The following is a 19,926-nucleotide window of genomic DNA, read 5'->3' on the forward strand; positions in this document are numbered from 1 at the left end:
ATATTCTTCTAACCTCTTCATTCAACACACCACTCTTTGCATATTTCATAGTCACCTTTCCACCAGTGGTAGAATTTGTTAAAGAAACATAAAGAGTTTCCCAAGAATCCGGTAGAGTATTAAGAAGCCAAAGTCCTTGTATTTCATCATCAAAATTAATACCCATCCTGATAGCTGATCAAGAATACCCTGAAAATCATTTATATGATAGAGAATAGAACCGCCCTCCTTGTATTTAAAGGTCATCAATTTCTTTAACAACAACAACTTGTTATTACCAGCTTTTGAAGCGTAAAGTGTCATTAACTTTTCCCACAATGTTCTAGCATTTGTCTCATTCATAATATGGTTACGAACATTATCTTCAACCCATTGTCTTATATATCCACATACTTGTTAGTGCTCAAATTCCCAATTTTCATCGGTCACATTCTCGGGTTTATGAGTAGAAAAACCCGAAAGATGCATCTTATTCACGAACAATAGATCTTTCATATTGCTTTTCTATATGTTGTAGTTTCTTATGTTTAGATATAAATTCTTGCTCATATTCCCCTCCATTTATATAACTTTAGCTATGTTGCCAGTTATTGTGACGAAAAGATGAAACCGAAAATCTAACAATAAAAAACACTAGTTTAACGTGGAAAAACCCTTCAAACCAAAGGTAACCACCACGGGATCGACAAGATCTGAATGGCTGGATTATACCAATAAGAGGGTTAAAAATATTCTTCTAATGGCTACACAAAAAGTGCCAAAAAAAGAACAAACAGTAGCTACACCAACAAAAGATAAATAAAAAGAAACACCACTTAAACTCAGCTTCTGTTCGAGAACTAAAACAGGATCTGGCTGACCTCCGAATTCGATCTCCACCATTCAAATCAACCACCAAAATGTCAAGAACACTCAGTCCAAATTTCAGCATGATCCAACGGTTAGTTATCGGGAAACAAGATTTGAATATTGGTGGTCGTAGAAAAAGACTACAGCAAAATAACCCTTTTCCTTCTCTCTTTTCTCTTGTTGAAAACTCTCTCAAAAACCTCTCTTATGTTCTAATGACTTTCAAAGAAAATATCAATGAGCAATTGAATTATTCTCTCAAGACTATCCTCTATTTATAGAGTTGTACATTTCCTTACAAAGTCAAAACCAACTACAAATAGGATTACAATTTCAATCTTTTACCTAATAGAATTGGAAACCAAATAAAGAGAATTATTCCAATCTTTTTTCAAGTAGGATTAGGCCATGGGACTTTGGCTGGAACATGGGCAATAGCCCAATAGTTGTGTGTTTCACACAACTGGCAGAGGAGGTTTTATATAGTGTAAGCTCTTATTAGAAACCCAAGGGTGTTTGAATCAAGGATCTTTAATCTTATCCTTAAGTCATTTGTAATTGATCTGCTGAATCATGTCCATATTAAATATGTGCATGATAGATCAATTCTTTCCTTGCGTGAGGATCTTGAGTCTTGGCTTGATAGTCGTGTGTGATTTGATCCTTTCCTTAAGTTGATTTATCTTGTACTCTTTGTAAATATTGGTATGATGATGTTTCCTTAATATTATCCCTTTATTTTATCTTCGATATCCTTGATTGATTTTCCTTGAATGCGGCTCTGATTTCACATGTCGTGATATTTGATCTGATTTAACAAATATTTACATTCCATTCTTAACTGGTGCGCCTATCCTTAGTGTGATCACTGCGAGCATCCCGATTGTAGCCTTGTACTTGTGTTGTATCTTGTTTACTTCCTGCATCAAGAACCTGGTCAGTGTTGTCATTATTAAAATGTTTGAACATGAGGTTAACAAAACATTGTCAAGTTTGTTAATATTTATTTTATTTTTATTTTTTGAAAAAAGGCATAAGTACTCCCTTGAACTATGGTCGAAATTTTAAGAATACACATTTTCTTTATATGTCCTAATACCTCCTAGAACTATTTTGAAATGTAATAAATACACCTTTTTGGTGTTAAGGTGGCTTAGAGAGTGTTGAAAGTAATAACAAGTAAAAAATATGAAGAAAGAGAAAAATTAATCAGTATTCAACATATGTCCTTTCTTGATTAAACATTTTAGCATTAGTTAGTAAACATAATTGATAAGTAAGCCCAGTGACGGCTCAAGCTAATTAGTGGTCTAAAGTCAAAAATAAGTTGGAAGCCTAAATTTTAATTACTTTTATTTCAATGTGAGATTCAAGTTATTTCTTTCTTTTTGATAAAAAAGATTTTATTTTTTATGATCTTAATGTGTGTGTGTGTGTGTGTGTGTGTGTAGGTGGGTGGGTGTGTGGGGGGGTTTGCGTGCGTGTGTGTGTGCGTGCGTGCGTGTGTGTGTGTGTGCGTGCGTGCGTGCGTGCGTGCGTGCGTGGGTGTGGGTGGGTGTGGGTGTGTGTGTGTGTGTGTGTGTGTGTGTGTGTGTGTGTTAGGTTTGATTATGGGGTTGGATATGAATATTTGAATGAACAAAATAATACTATTTCTCATGATTTTGGTGTTCTTATTAATAGCTTATACATAAATTAAAATTTCAGGATGTATTTTTTTATGTTTCACCAAAATATTGAAATTAAGTGTGTAGTTCACTAAATTAATATTTTATGCTTCTCGTAGAACAAATGTTTGGGGTCATATATGCCAAAAGAGGTTAATTGTAATACTAGTATTAGTTGTACCAAAGTTAAATTTATGGTCAAACATTGTACTAAAATTTCATACAAACTATTTTTATATATACTACCAAATGACACTTTTAGTGCTAAAGGAAGTGTTAAGTATTATCTATTCATTTATAATGTTACAACAAACACATGCCATTCCTTTAGTATTTTGATGTAAGCACTCAATACTATAAATTTCTAGTACAAGAAGTATAACATCACTAATTTAAACATCTAAGTTTTTTTCAAATTCTATACAAAAATACTTTGTATGTGTTTGATTTAACCTAAGCCAAACAAATTTACATCAAGAGTTGCAGATTACAGAAATCAATGCAAATGTCAACTACAAATAATTTCTTTTAGAATTTTTTAAACATGGAAAAAGGTTACATTTGCCTCCTACTATGCACCTTTTCTTTTAATCTTAGAGTTGTGACATGTTTGTTTGTTGTTCATGTAGCGTATACTTTGACCTTACCTATCGTACTTTTGTTTACTTTCTACAGATTGTCATGCCTCCGGATGAACAAGGACTTAGTTTACCTTCTCCTGATTGACTTAGCAACCTTAACATTTATTTAATCAATGACATTCTAAGTAGGTTGTCTTTTTGAGATGTTGTTAGAGTTAGTACACTTTCGAAGGACTGGCAATATATTTGCTGGAGAATTCCACATGTGAAGTTTGATCAAACAGTGTGGAAAACACCCGAGGACTTGACATCCCCTACCATTGGATTTATTCCAAGTCTAGATAGTTTCCTCACGTTTCATAGAGGAATAAAATTGAAGGTCACCCTCAAAATTATTAGTCTAGTAGTGTGTCCTGATGTTGATCGTTTGATTTTTTCCCTCGACACTGATCATCTTCAACGTTTGTCCTTAAACTTCCATTTACTTATCCTCCATACAGGTTGCCTAACTTCTTTTTTAATTGTTCAGCATTGAGGCATTTGTATCTCAAGGAATGTGAAATACAGCTTCCATGTTTCTTTAAGGGATTTAATAAGTTGATTAGGCTAATATTGAAATCTATCACGTTATCTTCTGATACATTTGAAAGTTTGATCTCTAATTGCTCGTTGCTTAAGGATTTGGTGCTAAAAGACATAGACAATCCGTACCTCATGAGTATTAATGCTCCTAAGCTAAGGTCATTTGTCTTTCATGGCGATATATAATTGATACATCTTGAAAATGTCCCTGTTCTTTCCAATGTTCTGTATGCGCCTAGAGAATTAGTTCTAGAGGACGAAGATGATTTTGTCAATATTTTTTCGTCTATTCCTGCTCTCGAGTGTTTCAGCTGGGATCTTTTTTAGGTAATGTTTCTTCATTTTACTTAATGGTAATGCATTTTCATCTGTACTTTTTTTTGGAATTTCAGTCATCATGATTTTTGTCATATTCGTAGGTCGATAATGGATCAACTAAAGTTATACCAACCACGCTTTCATCAGTTCTTAACTGTCTGAAACGCCTATTCATTTCTTGGATCACTCTTGGAGAGTTTTTTGAGCTTTGGTTTTCTCTTTCCATGATGATGAGCTCTCCAAATTTGGAAGAAATTGAAATTGAGGTTGTCACTTATGTTTATTTTTCTCTCTAGCTTTTCCATGTTTTTATATTTGTATGTAATGACTTGATGGTTTTCTTCTTCATTTTTCTTAGGAATGTATCCTTTGTGATGGAGATTATTTCGAATTTGTGCCCCAGGAGGTTGTTGATGAGATTCCTGCAAGCTTTTTGGGCATCACATTTAATCATTTGAGGACAGTTAAGTTTTATGATGTACTATTAGAAGAGGTTGAAATGCAGCTTATCAAGGTTTTATTGGCAAAGTCTCCAGCACTGGTGAAAATGGTAATCAAGCCTCGTCAAATGGAAACTAACAAATCTCTCAACATACTCGCGGAGATAACAAAGTTTCAACGGGCATCATCTAAAGCAGAAGTTGTGTACCTTGTTGATTAGTATTGTTATCACAATCCTTCTTAATCTTTGGTTAAAATGTTTTGGAAGTACAAACAGAAACGAGACGTTTGGTTGATGGAGTAGTAAGGCTGTGTTTTGCCTTTGCTTTAAGGTACTATAAAGATTTTATCTGCTTGGAAACATAGAATTCGGAACCTGGATGAATGTTTTGAATACTCTGTTTGGAAACAGAGATGGCTTTTACATTGCATGTTTTTTATTGAATGATGTATGATTTAAGACTTTGGTTGTTTATTTCGAAGTTACCTTAGGCGAGGTTGAAGATTCGAGTGGAAATTTACTTTATGTCTGGTTAGTGGATATTTATGGGTTGTTAAGGGATTAGTCCAAGTTAAACCGAGAAGTATATTGGACATGTTCCTTCCTTACAAAGAAGCATCACTCAATTTGGGGTTCTTGAGTTAATGTTTATTTCGAAATTATGTTGTGTGTTAAGTTTCCCCGGGCGAATTGAAGCATTGTAGTTGCAGAACTAACAAAGATTTTGCATGACATTCTTGTTATTGATTCATCTATGAAATAAGACATGGCTTTGGAGTTGGAACTGTCACGGGCTAATTTTAGGTAGAAAATGAAAAACACATGACGATTTACATATAAAACTCGCAAAAGGAAAAAAAATGAAACTTTAAATGTGATCTTCTCTCAGGTTCTTCTTCTTCTCTGTTTCTTTACTTACTGTATTCTTCATTGTTAACACAAACTCTCTGCTTTTATGTTTCTTGTTCTGAATAGTGAGAAAGAATGAAATTCGATCAAATCCCTTTTGAATGGAAAAGATGATCCTTTTGAACAACATTTTTCGATGAGAATTATGATACAATATACATATTTATAAGCTGAAATTGAATTTCAACAATATTATTCTTACAAGCTCAAAGTTACAATTTCACATCCTAGAAAAATTATCACTCAAAACATGAAGAGGGAAAAAAAGGGGTGAGGGGTCAGTTGTGCATACATCAGTCTTTTTCCTATACAGTCAGAACATATCTCATTCCTTTATGCAGCTTCCATATAATCATATATATACAAGCTCAATTGAACCCTACCGCGTCTGGTATATAACTGGAGAAGAGTAAAGGGGCGGTTCTATCATCCACTGAGTTATGAACAGTGCACTATTGACCCTCGAGGACTTCTCGGTTAATAAAAGAAAACAAAAAAACAAGCTCAATAACATACAGCAATATTACTTGAGCATTCTATCTCAGATGCCCTTTTTTTGTTTCATCTAATTATCTATCTTTTATAATCTACATCACCTTGGTCCTGATAATTCCATTGCTTGAACAAGCAATGAAGAATCATCAGTAAGATCAGAATATCTTTCTGAAGACGAGAACTCATTGGCTCTGCATCGCGTAGATTCTGCTCTTTGTGAAGCTTCCCATTTCTCTGCAAGTCCGTCTCCTTCGAGCATTCTTACCACTTCTGACATTTTTGGTCTATGACTAGGGTGATACTGAGTGCATATTAGAGCTACTTGTACCATTTCCTCAAGCTCGATCCGATCATATTTGTCCTTTAAGTCCTTGCTCACCAGCAAATCAAGCTTTTTCTCCAGGTGAATCTTCTTCACCTGCAACAGATATGCACATTGATATTATCAACCCCAACAAGAATTGAGAGAGTCTCCGTTTCTTTTTGTTTGTCAACATACTCGATATAGAATGGTCATAGGTATTTTTTTGTCTAAACAGACTAAAAAGAAAAGTAAGACAAATTGAGATGGAGGGTTTTGTCACATATTGGAATGTGTAATACTTACCCAATCAAGCATAACACCTTTCTGATTTGCTGCTTTACCAAATTCAAGAGCTCTCTGGCCAGATATCAACTCTAGCAGGAGAATTCCAAACCCGAAAACATCTGTTTTATCAGAGGACTGTCCTGTAGAGAGATACTCAGGAGCTATATGTCCTACTGTTCCCCTAACTGCAGTTGTGACATGTGAATCGCGATGATCCAATAGCTTTGCCAATCCAAAATCTCCCACGACAGCCTCACAGTCATCGTCGAGCAATATATTTGCTGCCTTCACATCCCTGTGGATAATCTTTGGATCACACTGCTCATGTAGATATAGTAAACCTCTCGCAGCTCCTAATGCAATTCTTTTTCTTGTAGTCCAGTCCAATGGTGGCTTGGCTGCAAGAAACAACAGAAAGAGAGAAATCAACAATCAGATATCTGGATCCACTAGTTCGACTATCCTAGTCACACAGGTAAGCATACTCTTGTTAAGGACACTTGCATAATCTTTAGGTCTCTAAGAATGTGTTTCCTTTCTGTTACCTTTGAGACGAGAAGCAACGCTTCCATTAGACATGTAAGGATAAACCAGAAGCCTTTCAGTTGGTGTCATGGAGAACCCATACAAACGTAGGAGATTGCGATGCACTGCCAAGCTGATCATTTCAACTTCTGTTTGGAACTGTTTGTCTCCTCCGATTGCATTTCCATCTTTGAGCCTTTTTACAGCAACAATTGTGCCATCACTAAGACAACCTTTGTACACGTTTCCAAAACCGCCTTTTCCCAGTATCTTCTTGTTACTGAAGTTGTTTGTGGCAACTTGAAGTTCCCTAAATTGGAACCTCCTCAAGTTTCCCAAACACACTTGTTCATGATGTTGTTCTGAAATTATCAACAAGCATGAAGCAAGACATCATTAGTATCTCGAGATTCGAGCAATATAGGCTTTAGCTGCATATCATACTCACCATTGATGTCAAAGAAAATTTGCTTGTTATGCTTTTGTCTCCACCACAGAAAGATACCAAACCCAATAATTAGTAGGCAGATGCATCCAAGACTTGTCCCAAAGGCTAAGGCAATTTTGTGAGTTTTAGATCTTCCAAAAGGCTGAGCATCTGAGATATTATAACAAGAGACTTTTCAGTTGTAAATAGGACAACACAGAAACAATCCAAGACTTCATGATGAATACTTATAATAGAGTTGTAGTTAATCATAACGACTTTGAAAGAAGGAGACTTGACAACAACCAAGATCTGTGGAATAGTCGAGGGACACACAAGCTGGCTCGAAAAAATACTTAGGAGAATGATTCAAGATTCTTACTTTGTGAGTTGTTCAAAGTGAAGGGCAAAGGCATGGATGTTGTTGTCCCATTGCATTCTGGTTCTTTTCCAGTTGCACATATAATAGGATTTCCCAAAAGGCTGCATCAATAAGAGGAAAAATGATTTATTTTCTCTAATCTTTAGCAAAGGGAAAAAAAATTATGGAATTCAAAGAATTGTTCAAGAAACTTACTTGAATGTTTTAGCTAGAAGCCTTGGCACAGGACCACTCAAATTATTAAAAGACAAGTCTCTAGAAGAAAAGAAAAAAACAAGAATCCCATCAACATATACTCATGAAAACAGCAAGCAATTAGGAAAAAAACAACAGTCTGGTGCACAAAGTGTTCCACGTTCATGCAGGGTTCGGGGAAAAGCCTAACCCTGACTCGAACGTGTGACCTATATAGTTCACAAGGAGACAAGTTTACTGTTGCTCCGAGACTCCCTTTCGAGTATGAAAAAACTAAATGAGGCTAAGGAACTTACAGAAGAGTAAGTTGAGTCATATTGGAAAATTCCAAGGGAACAGCTCCAGTAAGACTATTATTGTTTAGTCTCCTATAACAGAATCCAAAAAGGAAAAAAAAACATAATCATTAACTTTTTATAAATCAAGAACTCATTTTTATATCAAAAATCATTAAAATTTTCTTTGCTTACAAGTATTGAAGGCTTTTCAATTGAGCTAAAGATGAAGGGATTTTCCCAGTGAGTTGATTATCAGAAAGATCAATTGTATTAAGTTTCTGAAGCATTCCAAGTTCAGTTGGAATTGGTCCTGTTATATTATTGCTCTGCAGAAGCCTGTTAAAAAATAAAGTCTTAAGTAATAAATCAAATAATCAATCATTTGAAATTTTATTATTTTTTTCATCATTTAAAATACTCACAGTAGATTCAAGTGAGTCAAGTTATGAATGTATGGTGATATTTTCCCAGACAAACTTTGGCTTGGACAAGCCCTGCACAATTTTTAGACACAATCAGAAAACTAGAGTGTCATCCTTAACTAGAGGTTTCGAGTATTAAGAATATAAAAGGTTTTGTTAGTCGGGTTCTAATGCAGATACCGCACAATCGGTTATACTTACAAGCCAATGACAAATTTATCACTTGAACAACTGATCGTATTCCAGCTACATGGATCAACAGAACTTTCATCCCAATTCAAAACACCAAGTGGATCATGTAATGAGTTCTTGATCTCCATTAAAGCTTGCACTGTCCAAAATCAACATAAAAACAAAGTTAAAAAAAGATTAAATTTTTTTAATTTGTTCAAATCTCATTCCTTTTCAAAAAAAAAAATCAGAAACCCCATATAAGTTTTTCACAAAAAAAGTTTCAAAAGTTTCAATCTTTATGAGAACTAACCTTCATAATTAACTCCAAAACAGAAGTAAGCATATTTTTAAAATTCTTGAAATTTCTAAAATTTGATCAAAATCACATTCTTTTCAAAATATTCAAACACCCCATATGATTATTTCAACAAAAAAGACATAAAGTTTCAATCTTTATGAGAAAAACCATAAAAACTAACCTTCATAAGTAACACCAACAGGGGAAAACATATTTTTAAATTCTTGAAATTTCTAAAATTTGATCAAAATCTCATTCCTTTCAAATTTTTCAGACACCCCACCCCATATGATTATTTCAACAAAAAAGTCATAAAGTTTCAATCTTTATGAAAAAAAAAACTATAAAAACTAACCTTCATAAGTAACACCTACAAGAGTATAAGAATACTTTTAACTTCTTGATATTTGCTAATATGATCAATCTCATTCCAAAAATGTCTCAAAGTTTCAATCTTTATTAAAAATAACAAGAACTAACCTTCATAATTAACACCACCAGGAGTAAGCATAGCATTAGAGTAAACCAAGAAACTGAACAACACCACAAAACCAAAAACACTTCTTGTTTCCATTTGTCTTAAAACTTCAAGAAAACAGCTAAACAAAGAGTAAAAATGAGATCTTTTTTTATAAAAGAAGAATTTGGGACTTAGTTTTTATTCAAAAAATAAAAATAAAAAAGAACAAATCATTGGAAAATGGTACAATTCCTCATGCTTTGCTGCTTCATTTTTACAGAAAACTTACACTCACTCACTCACTCAAAGTTTCAAACAGCTTTATGTCAGACTCTTTCAAAAAAACAAAAAAAAAAATAAACAGAGGTTTTTGGTGGTAAAAAAGTGAGAGCAAAAACAACATGCCAGCCACTTTAGTTCAGTAAAGCAAACAACAAATATATAAAAAGGAAAAATTCATAAAGGTATTGAAAAAACAGGAAAATACCTTTAATCATTCATTGGTTAAGAATTTTTTTTCAAAATTTTATTTTTTCAAGAAATGCTAAAGGGTATTTGAGAATATGACTGTTAATCACTAAAATGATAAATATTATTAAATATTTTTATTGTGCAAAATTCTTTTTGTGGGTCATGTGGTAAGTTGAGGTAAGTAGGACATGCTTATTGGGATTGCTTTAAATTAAACAAACAAGGAATCTAATATTCCCTCTGAAATTTTGTAAAAAAAAAAATTGTTATTTTAGGAGAAACAATTCATGGATTTATGTGCAGACATATACTAAAATATAATAATTTCTCAGTATCATAAGATAGTATTTCCCTAGGATACAAATGTGAAAAAATAATCAATGAATTCATTAGAGGGAAAAGAATTGATTGATTTTTATTATTTCGAGTATATCCAAAGAGAATATCTTTTGCTTGGCATACAAATTTTTGCTAAATATATCGATAGCTTTTTAAATTTGTCAGCAAATTTCATCTAGCAACTTAAATTATGATGTGTTTTTATTAAATATTTAAATGCATGATAACAAAAGTGTTTTTCTTTAGATATTTTCAATTCAAATGATTAAAATAAATTATAGGTGTTTTTATTAAAATATAGATTAGTTAATCACTTAAAATATGTCATCTTCTTTAATTATTGCAGAACATCAATACATATTTTCATTAAGGATGATGTATATAACTAAAGGAGATGACATATTTCAGGTGAATAACTATCTTCGATTACTTTCGAAGATATTTGGGATATATTTACAAAAGGTTTAATCAAACTAAAGGCTCGTTTGGACATACACTATGGAATCATGAATTAAGGTTAGAATTTTTTACGAATTTTACTCGGTGTACGAATAGGTCCACACATATCTCTCACTATTAACTTCATAATTACACGATAAGTAGGAATTTACGACTACTCTATGCATAAAAATCTAACGTACCTGGGCGTCAAGCAATTTGTACGAAATATGATCTCTTTTACAAAGTTTTGTTTAGACATGACATTTGAATTTTTTATATTGTATTTTTGTTATAAACATGAAAATCTAACTAGTTGTGAAGATTGTTGAACTTCTTCAAATTTTTATATAATGTTAGCAGATGAGCAAATCATAGTACATAATCCAAAAACAAAATATCAAAATATCCTTAGGCATCGGCGAATCGCAACATAACTCCATGTTCCTTTATAAGTAAATGTTCATGATAACAAACTAATTTCAAATACACATGATTTTATTATAAGGATTCACCGGTCAATAATAGTAATAAATGTTCATGATAACAAACTAATTTCAAATACACATGATTTTATTATAAGGATTCACCAGTCAACAATAGTAATAACTAGTATTTCTTAATACTAATGTTTCACATAATACAGACAATCTCTTCCGACCAATCATAAGTCTTCTTGTTTTTCTATTTTGGCAAAATCTAAAATAATTGGTTTGTGTTTTTACAAAATATACACTTATAGATCAAATTTAAAAATATAACATGGCCCTCAAATTATTATTTATTTTTTTAGAATTTTGAATTGAACATCATGATCTTAAATCACATATTCATATGCTAATTTGAAATCATGACTTTATATCCTGTTACAAACGCAAAATTTAATGTTTATGTGTTGTGAAATTATCTTTAAAAATTAGAAATAAGTGTATCTTATAACTTTTGATTTATTTTACCTTATAACAAATACATTTGACAATTACAAAAGCTATGAAAAAATATATACTTTAGTCAAGAGAATATTTTTTTCAATATCTATTATCAAAATAAGCTTTATAGTTGTGGGTGGGGAGGATTTGACTTTGGAATTGAAGTGGGGATCTTTAAATTTCTTTTTCTCAATATTCCACATCAATTTTTTAGAAGAATAATGCTAATTTATGAAGGCTGTCAAAAAAATTTAAGAAGAAATCTATCTATACTAGTGTATAATAATGTGTTGATGAAAGCTATTTCGAAGCAATTTGGTGATTAGTTTATTTCATATAAATACACTACTTTGAAGCCTATATAACACAATCGTTCGCGTTATTTAAAATTTTCGTAAATTCGTTATCAATTTTTGTAATATAAATTGTTGTGAGAACATCATTTGAAAGACATTTTTTGTTGTGCTTTTTTTTTAATCACAACAACAATAACATTGTTAATATGACCACATCGACAAGAGGCATAGTGAAAATTAACGATATTCATTCTATTAGTTACTATTTATATTTTTATTTATTTATCTGAATTTAATTTACGACTTATTTTTAAGTCTTATAGTTATGGCCTTTGTGGTGGGAACAATTAAAGGGTTTGACTTTGGAAGTGAAATGAAAGTTCTTTTTTCTAAATGTTCCCTTTCAATTTTTGTGAAGAATAATATAATGTTGATATATGAAGGCTAGGTATCAAAGATTTAAAAGAAAATTCTTCTATTTTTGGTAGAATATGTTGATGAAAGCTATTTCGAAACAACTTGGGGATTTAGTCTATTTCGCATAATAACATTACTTGGAGTGTATATATTATGCACGATTATATTATCTAAAGTCTTCGTAAATTTATTGTAAATTTTTATAATAATATAAATCACCGTGAGAAAATCTTTTTATTTACTGTATTTTTCTAAATTACTACTATTATAACAAAAATACTATAATTAAAATATGATTATATCGACAAGAGGCATGATGAAAATTGACTACTATTCAAGTTTTAATTCATTTATCTTAATTTCATTTACAATTTTTTTTTTTTGAAAAAACAAAAAGGAAGTTGTCAAATTAGGAAAAAAGATGAGTATATATTTTTAGTTAGATTTTAAAAAAATAAAAAAAGACATAATGATGCCAAAAAAGGTTAGAATCTCGAGATAAGCTCGAGATTTGTGATGTAATGGCTCCTGATATCTTTATTGGACTAATTATTTACCAACTTTAACTTTTTGCTTTAGCTTTTGCTTTTTTATTTTTTAACCAATTATAATTTTTAATTATGTGAAGTTGAGTGGGATTTTCATAATTAATTTGATAATCAAGATGAAATGAACAAGTCATTATACATAAAAATATTTGAAGTTTATGAGTATCAAGCTAAGTATTAAACAAAATCAAAACATGTTTGAAATTCGTGATTGTCAATCTGAACTTTGTGACTCATCAATCTAATCTTCTTAAAAATTGCTCCAAAATGGATTTATACACCTACTTATCTATTATACTTAGAGTCGTCAAAAAGAGTCGATTCAGTTTTTATCTAAGTCTTCACAGATCAAATTTAAAGGGTTAGTACGGGGCAGATCCTTCATTTGGTAAGATCTAAAAATACTCAACCAACCTAGCCCTAGAAGGGGCTGAGGGCTGGGGCGGGCTAGCCCCTGTTTTATTTTTTATTTTTTATTTTCAAACTTATAATTTTATATATTAAGTAAACAAGAAGATTTTCAAATCATCAAATATGACAAACAATGGTGTTGTTTCAGTACCACTAGCAAAAAATCTAGTGAAATTAGCATGTATTCGCATGCCAGATACGCGAGTGAGATAAGAGAGTCACAAGCAAGATGGGAGGGGCGAAGGCGCGAGATTTATATATGTATCCTACATACATGCAAATCTACTTGGATAAACTGTATCTAGAACAAATTAGTCTAATTTTGAGTCCTTATATCTGAAATATATATATCTAGGTATGAAGATTCATAATATTACAACATAATGTGTATTCAAATAATTATATTATATACTAGTGAGATTATTATAAATTACACTTGAATAAAAAGTTTTGGCCCATTAACCGATCCCCGCATAGCCCTAATCAAGCCTCAAGGGCCAAGAATTTATATGAACTCGGCTTATAAGTCCTAATTTTAAATGAGCTTAAACAATCCGATCTCAATTCTACTTTAATAACGAATAAAATTAAGGGAAATGTTTCAAAATGTCAATATTTTAGCATTTAAGAGGACTCATTAGCAACAATTTCAATATTTAGTAAAAATGTCATTTTAGTTTGTTATGTATCTTATTTATGTTTTTATTATTTATTTTTATTTAAAGAATATAATTATTTAATAACAAAAAGGAGAAAATTTAGGGGGGAAATATTTCAAAAAAAAGGCAAGCATCCTTAATTTTCTCATCAGTTACATTTTCAAATAAAATTTAAATTTTGTTTTTTGTTTCTTCAGAATTTTTACCTTTTTTAAAATTATATTCATTCCACAATATATTCTATTTATATTTATTATAGTCTTTTATTAGTTTGTATTCATTCCAATAGGTATGCCGAATTTATCTATATAGTCATTTAAGAAATATATTTGTATTTTCATATATTTTTTCCCTATATAGTTATTTTTTTCTTCAAAAATCTTGTATGTATTCATTTCAATATGTATTTTATTTGTATTTCTATTTATTCTAGTTTTTATTTAGAATTTTGTATAATAATATATAAAATACAAAAAATTAGTATGATGAAAAAGTGAATGAAATATAAAATTGAAAAGAAATAATTGAATATTTGTTGTACTCATTCTTAAATAAAATACATAACTAGTTGACATACCTTTAGAATAAATACAAATTAGAAAAAAATGTCAAATTCAGTTGACATACATTTATTAGTTTGTATTCATTCCAATATGTATTGTCAAATAAAATGTAGCTATTTAAGAAATACATTTGTATTCGTATATATTTTTCACTGTATATTTATTTTTCTTTTCAAAATCTTGTTTCCTTTTCTAAGTCGTACTCATTCCAATATGTCTGTTATTTGTATTTGTATTCGAATACAAATAAACTAATAGAAAATTGTTTTTCTTATAAATAAAATACATAACTAGTTGACATACATTTGGATGAATACAAATTAGGGACAAATACAAGATTCATAAACCATGCAACATGAAATTTTTAATAAATACAAATATTGATAGTATATATAGTGATTTGAATACAAATTAAGAAAGCATACCAAATTCTAAAAAAGAACTATAAATACAAAACAAACTAATAGAAAATTGTTCGACAACTATCCGATCTTCGTCGTCTTTTTCAAGATCCTCACGAGTAGACAAAGATTCTACATTTGCGTTCTAAATTTGAGGAAGGTTTTGCACACCAATGAGTCTTGTAAATGTTCTTACCCTCATTCTTCCCTCATTTTAGCAGCGGATCATACATTATACACTATTTGTTAAGTAATAAATAAATTAAATGATGAAAAATCACCAGAAATTGGTTGATTTAGATAAATACCTCTAGTAAGCCTCTTGGATTCAGCCATTTGAGAGTAAATCATAACGGAAATTAAAAAATACAAACAACATTCTTTTAAGATTTAAACAAAAATAAAATTAAAAAAAAAATCTGAAAATAGGATAAAGATACCTTAATCAAAGGGATTCTTGTTGATTCAATTTTGGATTAAAAAAACAACCAAAATATATGGCAAAAAAATATTTGCAACTTGAATGTTGGAGGAAAATCAGAAAAGATAACCATAAGAGAGAAAAAAAAATTAAATAGGAGAGAGATTTAACAATTTGAAAAGATAAATATGAGAGAGAATGATTATTTTTTTTTAAAGAAAGATATATAGAATTAATTGAAAAAAAGAGATAAAATAGGAAGAAAATTGGGACACATAAATTTTTTAAAATAATGACATTTTTGACATTATTGCTAATATTTATATAGTATGGATATTTTTACTAAATATGTTATTTATTTTGATTAGTTTACTAATTTTTCCTAAAATTATACTGACCCCATAGGCTAAATTCATTTTGACAGCTCTAATTATATATATAAAGTTTTACAAGTTGATATATTTTATGAAATGATGCACCCACCTCCAAAAACCTCCAACATGGAAGAAATATTGAAAAGAAAATTTATAACTTACGATATTTTTGGTTAATAAAGAGAAAAGTTATCATAAGGTTAGTAGAATGTTCTAAATACACGTGCAATATGGACATGATCATCATCACATTGACCTTGGTCAAACATTCTATGTGGCAGTGGAACCTTATTGGCATGCAATGTGGCATCCACATGGCATTTAACAACTTCTATTGATAAGAAGGGTACTTTTGATCCAATAGTTTGACGGGAAAGGTAGTTTTGAGCCAAATTATAGTTTAAGGGTAAATATGAGCTATTTCGAATAGTTTAAGAGTATTTTTTACCCTTTCTATTTAGTCTACGTGGCAGTGAAATCCTATTGGCATGCAATGTGGCATCCACATAGCATTTAACAACTTCTATTGAGTAGAAGGGTACTTTTGATCCAATAGTTTGACGGAAAGGGTAGTTTTGAGCCAAAATATGGTTTAAGGGTAAATATGGAGCTATTTCGGATAGTTTAAGGATATTTTTGACCTTTTCTATTTAGTCTACGTGGCAGTAAAATCCTATGGGCATGCAATGTGGCATCCATATGGCATCCACATGGCATTTAACAACTTTCGTAAATAAGAAGGGTACTTTTGATCCAATAGTATGACGGAAAGGGTAGTTTTGAGCCGAAATAAAGTTTAGAGGTATATATGAGATATTTCAAGTAGTTTAAGGGTATTTTTTATCCTTTTTTCTTTTACTTATTCATTTTTAAATTAACACACCTATTCAGAAAATAATTAATGATGTAGTGAGTTTACCATTTTGTCCTTATTATTATGAAATGAATGAAAAATTCTACATTTTAGTCATTTAATTGAGGGTATAATAGATTAAAAAAAAACTTTATCCTTTCTTGATTTATCAAAATGAACAAGTAAATAAGGACAATTATAAAAGAAAAAGTTGACAAATAAATTGGACGAAGGAAATATTGTTTTTGAATGATATTAATTGTTAACCTATAGTCCTATACTCCATCCGTTTTAAATTAACACTAGTTATTTTAGTTCAAAAAATGTCATTTTTAAAATTTAAGAATGACAATTATTTTTATATTATATTCTTGATATTAAACAAATATATTTTTTCTAACACTTTTTAATACTAAAAACATTTAATAAATAAGAGTGACTTATAAAAAAAGATTTGTGTTTATTATTTTCTTAATGAGTATGAATAGAATTAATGTAACAATCAAAATAGAATGGAAGGAATAGAGTGGTACTTCCTACGATTCTCGCTCTATACGTCTAATTATTTTGACTAAGCATGAAATTTTAATACGTAATAAAAAATAAATTTTGTTGAGTCTTCACATTAAAAATGTGTATAATGTATTAAAATATTCTTCAAATCTTGTGATTTTAAATATAACATGTACTATAGAAAAATAACTTTTAGCATCAGTAAATATGCTCATCAACTAAAGCGTGTATTTACAAAGACTAATATTACTTAATTGTCATTGAATTTAAAATCTCAACAACCTACCGAATTTTGAAATATTTACAAAGAGTGTTAATTGATGCTAAATATATATTTTTTAACTATAATTAATTGTCATTAACTAATTATCGCTAAAAATCATTTTTAATGAATTATATTGAAAGTAAATTTTTTTTTAAAAAAAAATAATCTACTAATGAGGAAACTAAGAAAACTAAATGTTTTTATGTGGATAGATTATACATTAGGATAAGTTTTTTTTTTTCTGAAAAATGAACAAATTAAGTAGGCCATCCTAGTTCAATCAAGGATGAAACATAATTACAAGTAGAATCCAATACATTAGTTGTTCCTCAATCATATTCTTTCTAATTCTCCTTTGGTACCTTCTAGTTTTCCATCATTATTATAATTCATTTATAGTACCATATTGTAAAATTATAAAATGGCTTTATGGTCCATTAAGTCATTATTTCTTAGTCAAAAACATCAATTAAAGATGACTATATAAATCATTATTATATGACCCCTCAATTAGAGCTCTCTTCTTCCATTGTGTTCCCTTAGTTGAACAAATGTTTACAACATGTATCCAACTTTATCATTACTTGTTGAATATTAAGAGATTTTGCACCTTACTTTGCCACTATAGTAAATTAGTGGAGTTGTCTCTTTGGCTTTGATTGTCATTTTATTTGTTGACTTCTTTATTATTGTGTTCTTTTTACATATTTGATTTTTAATATGTTTTGTTTAAGTCGAAGGTTTATCAAAAATAATTTCACTATTAAAAATATAATACCACATCAAATTGTGATTGTTTTCCCCTATAATGCATTTCTACTTTCATGATTTGATATCCTGGCATCCTAGGCGTAGAGAAATAATACTGATTATCTCAAACTTAGAAGTTAAATTACACTACAATAACGATACTATACGAAAGGTCTGACAGAAAAATAGCTTGATATTAAGATGATAAAAAGCTCAACACGGTCTCATTTATATTACTTTTCAAACATTGATTCAAATTTCCCTTCTTAACTAAGCAAGCTTTAGCATACATGTGGATAGAGCTTACACCTTGAAGCAAATGCTCGTATTTAGCGAATTTTTAACGATACAATAACAATTACGTCTCAATTCCTGCCAAGTAATAATATATCCATATAAAATACGATAATATCAAAGATTCAAAATATATTCAAGTTCACTATACATATACATAAACGTATATATAAAAATAAAAATTCATCTCTGAAAACACCTGACAAGTCATTGGTTTCTTTTTCTTGTCAATTTTATGATATCTTTAGCTCCATTCATGCATATCCTTCTTTTTTCTCTCTCTCCACAAGCTAGTCAATCAACATACATATGTACTCTAAATCAGCTCCCCCACCACCTCCATCTGCCCCTAACCCCACAAAAGCCCTCTCAAATAATTCTTTATATTTTATCTTTGGAGAAGTATTAGTTTTATTTTCATACTATTAATGACCTTAAAAATATTTTTCTTGGCTAACTAAATTTAATATATCTTTAGTTTTGGCACATGGGTGAAATACGTTCTTAAATTCTCGTCAAATTTAGGGTGTTTTCAGTAATTCTTTCTACATTTTATTAAGAATTCTATATTTGTTTAAGAGTTTGAGACCGTTTGATATGTCATGTGAAAGATCAAGGAAGTATTTAAGTTGAGTTGGTCAAGTAGAGGAGAGTTTTAATAAGGTTGTCGATAGTTTGGTTATGAAACTAATAACTCACGCAAGTTTAAGGGTGTTCTCAACATTCCTCTCCTTTATTTATAATAATGATTCAGGTATAAGGGTGTTCTCAATATTTCTCTCTTTTATTTATAATGATGATTTCTTAATCAACTTGTGCACCTCGATTGTTTTCAGATAAATTTCTTATTTATCTTTTAATATTAGTAAGCAAGCTTTAAGAAAAATAATTCAAACTATCTATATGTAATCTAGTAGAATATTATGAGGTAAGGGTCCGGGGTTGGGGACACGCGGGGATGGGGGAGGAGATAATAAGATTGAAATAGTTTTTATCGAACTTGTTTTTCTTTTAATCCTATTAAAATATTTTATTTTTAAATTTCTGAAAATAAGAGAAATTTTTTTAAGGGGAAAAGGTAGTCAAACAAATTGAGTGGAGCTAATATAATTGACCATAATATAATCTTATTAAAGATTTATTTTCACTTAGTGGGGTGATGATACTTAAATGAGTAGGAAATAATTATTACTTATATTTTACTAGTTGGATTTTTTGTATAAGAAAGGAATAGAGAAACTATTTTGCTAGTACTTTATAGGCAAATTCACATGATTATTTGCTTTGGACTTGTCTACTAAAGGAGAGGAACACATTGTAAAAAGTATCCAAAATAATTAACAACTCTAGCCCCACATTTGTCCCCCACTTTTAAGTACATTGATATATCT

General features: G+C 30.2%; 1 protein-coding gene across 2 annotated transcripts; it reads right to left on the bottom strand.

Annotated features, from left to right (window-relative positions):
* Positions 1-5,477: 5,477 nt before the first annotated feature.
* Positions 5,478-10,146, bottom strand: LOC101250403 (protein NSP-INTERACTING KINASE 1). 2 transcript variants are annotated; one of them, XM_004238950.5, is made up of 11 exons: positions 9,614-10,146; positions 8,863-8,992; positions 8,662-8,733; positions 8,432-8,575; positions 8,258-8,329; positions 7,962-8,021; positions 7,767-7,867; positions 7,406-7,555; positions 6,978-7,319; positions 6,451-6,830; positions 5,478-6,261 (listed from the first exon to the last, which is right to left on the bottom strand). In XM_004238950.5, the coding sequence occupies exons 1-11, from the start codon at positions 9,705-9,707 to the stop codon at positions 5,941-5,943; spliced, it is 1,866 nt and encodes a 621-aa protein (XP_004238998.1). In that variant the 5' UTR covers positions 9,708-10,146; the 3' UTR covers positions 5,478-5,940. The 2 variants fall into 2 exon arrangements, with proteins under 2 accessions (XP_004238998.1, XP_025886839.1); XM_026031054.2 differs by lacking the exon at positions 9,614-10,146 and adding an exon at positions 9,146-9,165.
* Positions 10,147-19,926: the final 9,780 nt, after the last annotated feature.

This window comes from Solanum lycopersicum, chromosome 5, assembly GCF_036512215.1.
Source record: "Solanum lycopersicum chromosome 5, SLM_r2.1".
In the NCBI taxonomy this organism is placed as follows: Eukaryota; Viridiplantae; Streptophyta; class Magnoliopsida; order Solanales; family Solanaceae; genus Solanum; species Solanum lycopersicum.